Source organism: Triticum aestivum, chromosome 1D, assembly GCF_018294505.1.
Source record: "Triticum aestivum cultivar Chinese Spring chromosome 1D, IWGSC CS RefSeq v2.1, whole genome shotgun sequence".
NCBI lineage: Eukaryota > Viridiplantae > Streptophyta > Magnoliopsida > Poales > Poaceae > Triticum > Triticum aestivum.
The window spans coordinates 462,742,877-462,754,039 of NC_057796.1; the positions used below are offsets into that span (position 1 = coordinate 462,742,877).

The following is an 11,163-nucleotide window of genomic DNA, read 5'->3' on the forward strand; positions in this document are numbered from 1 at the left end:
TATTATTGCAAATAAAAAAGTGAGTTGAAATCCGATGCGGCCAATCTTATCTTATTCTTATTTAGTGACATAATTCGTGCCACCAGTTGAGATGTGAGTTTAACTTTGAGTATAACTAAATCAAACTCAACCGTGTTAAAAAAAAACTCAACCGATCAATATTAGCAGAAAAATGATGTCCATTGAATTCACGACTTACCTCCTAACTAGTATAATGCCCGTGCGTTGCCACGGGCTTTTGAAATATTTTACTGAAGTTATATAAACATAACGCAAGTCAAATTTCACATGTAGAGAAAAGATAGCATGGGCGTAATTGGGTAATAATTGAAGTCTACTTTACTTGCAATGTAAATTGATTAAAAAAACAATTTGACGATGTATGCATATAGAGTGATTATCTAACTAAAAATATGTTACAAATTAAAATTTACTTGATGCACTTAAGAAATTCTCTCACAATCAGAAATATTGTCTATCCAGTTTTTTTAGCTTACCGCCTAGCCTTATTCTGACCTCAGTCACTCTCTCACCACAACCAGCCCTCTCACTCTTTCAACCCACGCACCCCTCACTTTATGTGTTCCTGTGCCGACAAGGCTGAAAATATGTAGACGTTGAAAATGACCGTCATGAACTACATTATTCCTTATCTCTTCACCCAAATAGATCTTTATAACATAGTTCCAGCAATTTCTTCTATTTTCCGTGATTGTTCGGGATGGATGGTGCAAACGAAATGCTCTAACATGATGTGTCGGCTATCCCTCTAAACACCACCACCATCTCCGCCACCTGAGATATCCTGTACCCCGCCTTAAAATCCGTTAATCCCCTGCCCCTTCTCATCCAACGATGACCTGCCTCTAATTCTTCGTCTTCCTCCCGTAGCCGCAGATTTTTTTATTTGACCACTTTATCGACCCGCCCGCCTCTCCCTGCCTAAGCACCTACCACCGCCACCCTACAGCCAGCGAGTGTTGCCACACGTCGCCACTTGCTCAAGTCACCACCTCCGTCAACGCTGACGCCAGTCGTTCCTCTAAAACCTACCACCATTTTGGTGCCCACGACCTCCCGCACCCCGCACTCGAGACCGCTAACCCCTTGCCTCTCCTCCGCCACCAACACCCGCTGCTGCTACTACTCTTCTTCCTCCCTCTGCATACCTTTTTCTTCGTCCAGTCTATTCACCCGCCCACCTCTACCTACGAAACCGCTTGCCTCCACCATCAACAGTCAGCAAATGTTGTCACGCACTACCTCCCTCTACCCGAGTTGCCGCCCAACCCTCTAAATAGTGCCACAATCTCTAGCGCTCACGAGTTTCCGCACCACAATAATCAATGGTTGGCCATATATGAAGAAAAAAGAAGGATCAAGATGGTTCTCTAAAGAAGTCATACCATCTCTTGTCACACATCATGTTCATAGATCCTAGGCATACTCTCTTCTCTCAATTTCATTATCATCTTTTTGGACTACAAAATCTAAAACTCATGTTCTGAATAATCAGTAGAATAAATTAATTTCAAGACATGTCATGGATGAATTATTTGGGTGCCATACTTAAAAATAATAGATTGCCCGTGCGTTGCCACGGGCCAATAAATGAATTTGTAAACAATGCTCATTTTACTCCCTACGAACAAACTCATTGCACGTAATGTTCAACCACAACACAAACACAAGTATCTTCTATGTATTTCAACAAACACCATGCACCCCTCTAGCCTCTCTTCTCCATTGAACATGTCGTTCATCGCCTTCTTTGTCCATACATAAATCATCATCTCATTGCCCCTTGACTCTTCATGTGGCTTCTATGCCATTGTTTTGTTGTCTCATTCTACTACGTATGCCATGCAATTTTTTTAACAGAAGGAGCGCCCGAGGGCGCTATTTATTGATCTTTCATACACATCTTACATCAAGGATACGAAATCCATAGATTACAAAGTTGCTCAAAGCGAGCAACACTGGACACTGGATACTCCTATCAGTTGAGCTAATACAGTATGTGGTAGGGGATACAATACAGTATGAGCTAATATAGTATGTGGTAGCTAATACAAAGCTTTTTCAGTGAGTCCTTTGCACAGTTATGAGCAACACCATTCAAATCTCTTTTGATGTGATATATCTTTAACATAAGAGACTTGGAAACAATGAAGTATTCTGCTATCTGTGAATGGATTTCACAATGTCCCGGGTTTGAAATTCGCCAGCATTTGCAGCTCTTGCAAGTACCTGATTATCTGTCAGAAGGGTGGACCGATAAAACCTGTAACTTTGGACTCTACCTGAAGCCCTTTCATTATAGCTTGAGCAGCTTGATGCACCTGAGTTGGATGTCCCTATTTTCTTCCAAAATGTTTGTCATTTCCCGCCTTCTATATACACCAGAAAAAGTCATTAGATTGCATATGGAAGCATAGTGGTGTCCTGAACTTAAGATTGCTTGAATAATATTAGGAATTGATCTGTAATGTTGCACAAAGTAATCAGACCTAAGAAACCATGGTTCTAAGAACTAAGCAGCTTTAGCAAATGGGCATGAGAAAAATAAATGAATGTCATCTTCCTCCGCCTCACACATGGAGCAGTATTTGGAGATGTGTCTGGCATACATACCAGCCCGCATGCCTGTTGGAACTGCTCTCTCAAGAAGCCTCCAAGCAAACGTCTGAATTCTCGGAGCAATGCTATTGTCTTTCCAAACCTAGCAAAAAAGTGTTTTCACAAGAGTAAACACCTGCCTTCGTTGAGGAGCTCATTCTTGATGAAGAACCTGTACACATAGCTTGTATGCACTCTTAGTAGTGCACTTACCTGTTGGGGTGTGTTTCCAACACATGATATCTTTACCCTCCGTTTGAATTATGGGGGTTTGGAGAATAATGCTTGCTGCCTCAGCATCAAACAGAGAGTAAATAAGATTTTCATTCCAAGCTTTATTGTTAGGTTTCCATAGATTTTTAAGATTGGAAGGATAAATGTAAGGCTGATGCTGAATTATGAGATGATCATAAATAGAGCTCCAAATAGGACACCATGGGGAACTCCATGTCGACAACTGATGAGATATAAGGCACCTCACCTTAGTACGAATAATAAGAAAAGGAGGCATATGGACATGGAAACATTCTTTCCACCACATGTTCATTCACAAACTGACTATGAACAATGCCATGTTTGCCTCTGGGCTCAGTTGCCATCTCCGCCTTAGATGAGTCCCCATCACTTTACCTCATTAAGAGTTCTTTTCCTGCGTACCTCAAATACATACAACAGCCACACGTCAAGGTTGCATCATTGTCATTCCATCTCTTCTTCCATGAGCCCTTCCACTTCAGCTCTTTTGTTATTGTGACAAAAGGCTGCTCCATCGTCACCCTGCTCCAAATCTGCCAATCTTTCCATCCGGCTCCAAATACGCCCATTTTTCGCCAAATCTGTCAATTTGTCCTACAAAGTTTGTACTTTCAGCCTGAGAATTTTCATTGTTCGGAATGAGGAGGGTTTTCAGAGTTCACTTCTCTCAAAGAGAGCACAACACATATCAATACAGATTTGTGATGAACAAGGCTCAGTGTTATTTATAGCAATAAATACCAACACATGGTAAGTTATTCAATGGAGTATCTAAGTTGCTGTGTTTGGCAAAAAAAGGTCTAACGTGACTATGTTAAAGCGAATCCCTAAATTAACAAATGCAAGAGGAAAATATAACTACTACGAGTGCATGGGGTGTGCACATGTTCCTAGATAATCAATTTGACCAATATATTATATGCCAACAAAGCTATGTGCTTAGAAAATTTATTTGAATTCAAATTTATTCGAAGCCTCATTCACCAATCTCAACGGCATTATATTGATTTTAAAAATAGATGGTTCTGCAACATACCTTTACAAAATAGTCATAAGTAGATTTTAAAAATAGTGACAATCCGACATGGTACAAGGCCAAACAAGATACTCCTGGTAGCCGACCACCGCGACGACCTTCTTTCGCTTCACATTGAGGAAACGTGGCACACATGTTTGCAGTTAGAACATAAGATCAAACTTCAATTAACAAAACATCAAAATAATGATTTCCTATCAACCCCAAATTATCTCACACATATGTATATCCGTCCACACACATAGCTAATATCACTGATATAATCCATTTATAAATGCAGCTCATAAAGCATAAATGCTATAGATAAAAGAATGTAGGGTCCCAAAAATAGTAATATAGGAACAAAGCCCTATGTCTTGTCCGGAACATTATTCCATAGAGATCATTTTTGGCTTGTTTGCATGTCTACATCAGAACAAGTAAAATATGGATGGAGAAATATCCAAGTCTCTCTCTCACCAAACATGTTATACGTACAAATACACACCTTACTACTATTTCTATCAAAACAAGCAAACTCCCTAGTACAACAATTTTTTGGTGAATCATGGGAATCCTTCTCTGGACCAATAAGTCTACTGCCTAAACATATCGGGTGCTACAAATCTGATTAACAAAATAAGTAGATACAATTGCTTACTCAAGCTCCGAAAAATTCTCCTGAAGAAAATATGTCAAAACTATCCATTTGAAATTCCCAATATAGAGCACATAATGCCAGTATTTAATTGAACAATTGTTTACTCGCTGACAATGATCTGTCTGAAAAGGTACAAGTTTGTCAGAACAGAAAATGACTTGGAAGATCAGGAGTTAACAGAAGGCTCATTTCTAAATGGGGGTGATGAAAAAAAAATAGACATATGAAAAATGATTTCACAACATATAGTCATGTAATAACAATTATGAAGGTGTTATATGCAGACATCTCCTTGTTGAAAAAATTTAGTTTACAATAGTTATAATGGACCACCATGTAAACAATAAGTTATGTATAAGTCTTAATAACATGGAAAAGAAACATCACATGATGCCAGCTAGTTGCCAACTTGAATAGCTAGCAAATTGCTTGAAGCAAAATGTATATTTACAAATTTAACGGAAAAGTACTACAAAGATGCGTTCCTGGCTATCAGTTTCAACTAACTAAAACAGAGTGCAACAATTGCCATACCATGTTCAAATTAAATGGTTAACACACACCAATTCATCCGTTGATTACGTCAATCTGTTCCTGGCTACTGCGGTACCACTTATGGGGATCTAACAGGGTCATTTCCATTCTTATCCTGATTTACTTGTAACAAAGACACCTAGTTTCGTTCGCAGAGAAACAAATAGCACTTAAGTACTTCATTCTTCTACATGGCAGTAAAACTATATGCACCAACCAACATTCCGATAAAAATGGCTTTCAGCCGAGACAGCGCAGAAAAGCCTAAACATGACACATAGCTGACCAAAATGTGCACAGTTACGCATAAATACAAATCAAGCCCAATCTAAGGATGGGCATGGCCAACGGATGAGAGAAAAAACAACAAGTTCTAGTGGTTCAGGAATGAATCATGTGTAACATCTCTATCTCTCTCTCCACCCACCTCTAGTCTTGTTTATTTCCACCTTATTGAAAGTTGCATAATACACCTTTGCTTCTTTTCTGTCTTGTGAACTAAGTTCTCTAGAATAGTATGGTTTTTTTTATCAAGAGGGAAATAATTTAATTATGAAAAGCAAAAACTTATGTAGCATCAGTTCTAGTTGATTTTAGCAATTCCTTTTACATCTGGAATAATTCATTGTTATCAATCTAAAAACACAAAGCAGATATTACCTTTGCTGCATCAGACCCCAAATATATGAGAAATAATCGGGTGTAGAAGTTCCTGACAATGATATTATAATTTTCATATCTAAACAAAATTATTATTGTACGTGTGTCGGATACACAGTTAAATCTAAAAAAATCCAAATAACAAATGGACAATTCAAAAGACAAGTGTGGGAAACAAATGGTAGAATATAAAAATTGAGCAGAATATTTCGTCTAATGTTGAACAAAAAATCCCACAGTCCGAGATACCTTACAAAAGGAAAGGAGCAATATAGCAAGTTAACAACATAACTACGACATGTTGGTACATTTCCATCTACTACAGTTACTGAGCAATTGCAAGTCCACTGTGAACTTATACAGTGTAGCACTAATTAGCCGGGCCAACACGTATATTAAATCAGTAAAAAGGAAACAAAGCCTGACGTACTGCTTGCGCCATCCACACAGCGTAGCACTAATCAGCCGAACCAGCAGGTATATTAAATCAGTACAAAGGAAACAAAGCCTGATGTACTGCTTGCCATCCACACAATTCAGATTTAACAAAGTTTCAAAGGTGTGGTATACAAGGCACACTTCCGACCACAGGTCAATCCACTGAAATACAACTCATGACAAAAATAATCAAGGGCCAAGTTCATTGTGATTCTACCTTGTGCAGACGTAGACAGAGCTTTATGCATTTGTAAGTACTCAGTATTACTACAGATCCTGCTTGCACTCAGCCAATGTAGTTGAACTTGCGAGTGGGTGGAGACGTTGCCTGAACCTACAAAGATTACACGTGCACGTTACTTAATCTCTTAATCTGTATCATTGACGCTTGTGGATCCTCCAGTACCAGCAGCACATGAAGAGTGCGGGCCTCCAAGGGGAAGAGATACGTACCATAGCTTGAGTGTGTCCTCCCACTGTGGAACCGTGGAAGTAATCCACCGAGCGCAAGAACCTGTCGATGAAGGAGTGACCAGTTGACCACGTCGTTGTGCCAAGAGGACACCTCCTGTTGCTTGCACTCATAATAGAGGAGACACTCGATGGTAAGGGGTTCGGCGGCGTCAAATGGTTGTCGTCGACGTAGCGATGAGATCAGCGGCGGCGAACGGATCCGCTGGGGCATAGTACATTTTGCAGTTGCTCAACATACGCGATGCACCAGATATTCAACATTAAACATGGTCTTGTTCCAAAAAAGAAAAGTTCTGTTTAAGTATACAATCAAGTGTGCCTATGTAATCGACACAAATAAATGGCAATGTTTTTAGGAATTGCAAGGTGGCCCAGGACCAGAAAAGTCCCTAAATCATCTAAATAATAAATACATGGCTAAGTGGTTAATACCTTTCCTTTTAAAAAAATAGAGAAAAGTATGTTTTTGGTCCCTCAAGTTCCCAAAAAGTACAGACTTGGCCCCTTAAGATTTTTTGGTATACATTTGGTCCCTCAAGTCTCTAAACCGGACAAGTTTGGTCCTAAACTAGATTTTGACCCCGTTGACCGGGTTTGACCGCCACAAAACCGCCCGATGAACAGTAAATTCGAGTTAAAAAATACTTCAAAAAACTGAAATTTTTTGGGGTCCGCATGTAAGCATATTGGACCGCAAAAAATTTCAGATTTTTTTGAAGTTTTTTTTAAAACTCGAATTTACTGTTCATCGGGCGGTTTTGTGGCGCTCAAACCAGGTCAACAGGGTCAAAATCTGGTTTAGGACCAAACTTGTCCGGTTTTGAGACTTGAGGGACCAAATGTATACCAAAAAATATTGAGGGACCAAGTCTGTACTTTTTGGAAACTTGAGGGACTAAAAACATACTTTTCTCAAGAGAGAATTATTCCGGCCACGATATATATGTGAACTGGACAAGCGATGATAAAATGTCACTCTTTCCTTCTTTTAATTACCCTCTTGATACCAAGACGCGCCAGTTCAGATCCATGGCCAGGTATCTCCGCAGTTGGTGATGAATGGCTATCTTGAGGCATATCGGAGTTAGGGCAACCAACATCAGCATCCTCAGTTGGAGCTGTGAATTTGAAGAAATGTGAAGGTTAGCCTAAAGATATATATCAATTAAGCAAAGTGACCTGCAGCACCAAGACCACTACAGTCCTCAAATATATTAACCAAAACAGCTCCTACCATTATAATTACGCTTTGCTGGTAGTCTTACCTGGATCTCCATATAAAGGGCGTTTTCCCTTCATATTCCGGCTTACTCCATCCTGATGCCTAATTCCAGCAAACAGTATTTTCAGTTGATCTCTCACTTTCCTCGACTCATTCTTGACCTGTTGCTGCGACTGGTTCTCGAGGTCTGTCAAGGCAGCTTGGTGCCTCTGGTTCTCCTCTTCCTTCTTCCTTGAAAAACTTGTCAAAACATATTCACAAGCCGTTGCGAAGGATGAAACCTTATCCATAACTAGCGATTCAATCTGAAAAAGAATACATTTATGAAACCTTACCCATAACTCTGCAATTTAATCTGAAAAAGAATACATTTATGAAACCTTATCCATAACTAGCGATTCAATCTTCATACTGATTCAATAAAGATATTTTTTGTTCACCGACTTTACCTCATCTATGGTCGTAGACCCGGTCTCGGCGCACCTAGATTCGCTTCTGTTAAACACATTTGATGTGCCAACAACATTGTTCCTGTTCGCGGGGTTCCTCTGATAGCAAACCAGTGCTTCATGACGTGGCTTTCCGTGACAAATGATCAAAGCTTCATGTGAATATATGATATAACACACAAAAAAAAGTTCAGTATTTGGTGCATAGGTTCTATTTGTCCTTACCAGCAATCGGCCATATGTGACAAGTTCTGCTCCCTTACGTGACCTCGTGTCGTCTTCAACTATCGCGTTGATCACCTCCGTCGTGTAAAACTGTATCCTGGGAAATTCGTCGTGTGGGATATTTCCACCAGTCACCTCCAAGTTATCCAAATAGAATGTCTGCACAAACAATAAAAGCGCGCCCCAGTAATCTGTCACAAAGTAGTCATTTTTCATTGTTGGGGCAAACAGGTACGTCGCCGCGCATATAACAAAAGCAATCTTGAATTTTGATATTTCTGCTTTTGTCATCTTTTGGCCCCTGACCTTCTTCTTCACAATCGCAACCACGGGACCTATGTCGCGCTCCGATTCGGATATTCCGAGAGTCTTTCGGACCGCTGCTATCACATTCTCAGGAACACCGTGTTGTTCACTCTGCACCGGTGCGCCGCCACATGGAATCCCCAGCACAGTTTCCACATCTTTATCATGGAAAGGTATGTCCCTGCGGTAACCTGTGATGATAGAGCTTGCTTCCTCATCAACTTTGCTTAGCAGCCACATGAGGAAGTGCCGATTTGTCCTCATGAGCTTTGGCAGGAGAAGCAGGCCCCCAAAACCAATCTCCCTCACATAACCTCTCTTCTCTTCATCTAATCCATGGATCAAGTTGTACATTTTCTTCACGCTGCACCTTGATCCGATGTACGTGTTCTTTGCAATTCCTTTGTCATGCTCTCCGATTTCTGAATCAAACTCTGACTCGGCTACCCCTCCAGGAACTCCTCCTTTCCCATGCCCATTATGATTTACTCCATGTCCTTTGCCATTTCCTTCAAAGTCCGAATCTGAATCTGAATCAACTCCTTCAGTATTTTCATCAAATTCAGAATCAGACTCTGACTCGACTCTCCCTGCAGGGACTCCTCCTCCTTCCTCTTCTGATGAAGAACAGAGGTCTATGCAGTCATCCATCCCTGATGCACGAATAATTTATTTCTTCTTGTGCATTGCTACACGAATAGTCTATGTTGGATCAGTAAACCATATTACTATTCAGGTATTTCTTATATACAGTAGTAAAAAAAAGAGTATGCATAACCATTGTAGTAAAACCAGATGCATCTAATAGGAGGGGATCTGAATGCCACTCCGGAAAACAATAAAATCAGCCATTAAAATGTTCTCTTGCCGAATCTCTCACTATTTAGACCATGGTATCGAAACATCGATGTCTCTTTACTGAACAAGTAGGCTTTTGCCCTAGATTGAAACCAGAGAAACTCCTCAGAGCTTAAATAGTTGCAGAAGGAGAATACCGATTCAAGGAAATAACAAGCCATCAAAGAAGATACTAATGCAATAAGTTCTAGCACCCTTGGACGGAATAACTAACCGGGGCTCTTCAGCTCAGTGGAACCGCTAGAGCTCCTTCTCCATCTTCCCAGCGAGAGCACAAGCAGGGGATCCTTGAATTGGGTGAGCGAGGTCAGAGGTCTTCAATGGAGCCAGCCGTGTAGTAGGTGCCCAAAGGACGGGAGGGTTTCATCGGGAAGGAGCGCGGAGAGTGGGCGACGGGACGGGTCACTGCGCGGTCACGGGGTGAACCTAGCTAGCTCGAGGTATGGGGCAGCAACTTATGAGGCTCGATGGAGATTCCATATTCGACTCATTCATCTAGCCGTTGGGCAAACACATTAATCTTTCCTTTCACGTACAGCTCACGAGTCAGCCCAACTCCAACGCTAGATCCCATTTCATCGTGTGTGTCCGTGTGGAGCAAACAGACAGGAAATGTGACCCAAACACATAGGAGTAGACGTTTGCTGCGTCCCCGTGTCCTGCTGTGTCCACTGCATGCAGATGATGGCCCGTCTTTCATCCGAACAAATGGACCCACCACCCACCACACCGCTCTCTCTCTCCTCCTCCTTTTTTACCCACCACGCTAGACCGGTGGCTGCGCCGCGGCGCTCAGCATGCAGACGAGCAGCAGCGAGGCGAGCTGTGGGGAGCGCGGGCAGACGGGCTGCGGCGGCGAGCTGCGGGGTGGGGCGCGAGCTCGAGGCGGTGGCAGCTGCGGGGAGTGCGGGCGGACAGGCTCTGGCGCGCGCTGGACGGGCAGCTGCGGCGGGACGAGCTGCAGCGCGAGCTCGAGGCGGCGGCGGCAGCTGCAGGGCGGATGGGGTGTGAGCGGCAGGGCGAGGGCAACCGGCGGCCGGCACGACGAGCAGGGCGCGGGCGCGGGGCTAGGGCGTGGGTGCGGCGAGACGAGCGGGCCCGGGGCGCGGGCGCGGCGAGGGGAGCGGCCGGGCGCGCTGGACCAGGAGCGCCGCTGGAGCTCGCGCCATAGCCTCCATCTCCTCCCCTCGCGCTGGAGCAGGCGTCGGGTGTTTGCGCTGCCGCAAGGGCGCGACGAGGCGAGTGAATTCGTGCCGAAATGTGTTTTGTCTACTCCACCGATCTACTTTTTATTTGCAAAAAAATACATGTCCTTGTGGACAAGTTGAGATGGCGCAGCCGGTTGGGTGCATCGATAGGCGGACGTCTAAAACTGGACACGGCGCCCGTTTTGCCGCCCCAAACAGACAAAACAAACTCTGTTTGGGGTCGACGATTGAAGTTGGCC

At 42.7% G+C, this 11,163-nt stretch overlaps 1 protein-coding gene across 14 annotated transcripts; it reads right to left on the reverse strand.

The window, feature by feature from the left end:
• Positions 1-1,895: 1,895 nt before the first annotated feature.
• Positions 1,896-10,118, reverse strand: LOC123182972 (uncharacterized). 14 transcript variants are annotated; one of them, XM_044595691.1, is made up of 11 exons: positions 8,553-10,118; positions 8,328-8,456; positions 7,922-8,183; positions 6,636-7,774; positions 6,400-6,516; positions 4,551-5,796; positions 3,911-4,017; positions 3,277-3,468; positions 2,833-2,907; positions 2,635-2,722; positions 1,896-2,390 (listed from the first exon to the last, which is right to left on the reverse strand). In XM_044595691.1, the coding sequence occupies exons 1-4, from the start codon at positions 9,507-9,509 to the stop codon at positions 7,629-7,631; spliced, it is 1,494 nt and encodes a 497-aa protein (XP_044451626.1). In that variant the 5' UTR covers positions 9,510-10,118; the 3' UTR covers positions 1,896-2,390; positions 2,635-2,722; positions 2,833-2,907; positions 3,277-3,468; positions 3,911-4,017; positions 4,551-5,796; positions 6,400-6,516; positions 6,636-7,628. The 14 variants fall into 14 exon arrangements, 11 of the variants coding, with proteins under 11 accessions (XP_044451626.1, XP_044451627.1, XP_044451625.1 ...); XM_044595692.1 differs by having other exon boundaries at positions 2,833-2,911; XM_044595690.1 differs by having other exon boundaries at positions 1,897-2,393; positions 2,833-2,911.
• Between the last annotated feature and the right edge of the window lie 1,045 nt (positions 10,119-11,163).

Bases quoted from the DNA above. Each gene is read 5' to 3' on its own strand.
- LOC123182972 (XM_044595691.1), bottom strand. From the start codon at position 9,509: ATGGATGACTGCATAGACCTCTGTTCTTCATCAGAAGAGGAAGGAGGA. The intron at 8,184-8,327 runs GTAAAGTCGGTG...ATTCTTTTTCAG, and splicing joins GGTCTACGACCATAGATGAG to ATTGAATCGCTAGTTATGGA. The intron at 7,775-7,921 runs GTAAGACTACCA...TCAAATTCACAG, and splicing joins CCCTTTATATGGAGATCCAG to CTCCAACTGAGGATGCTGAT.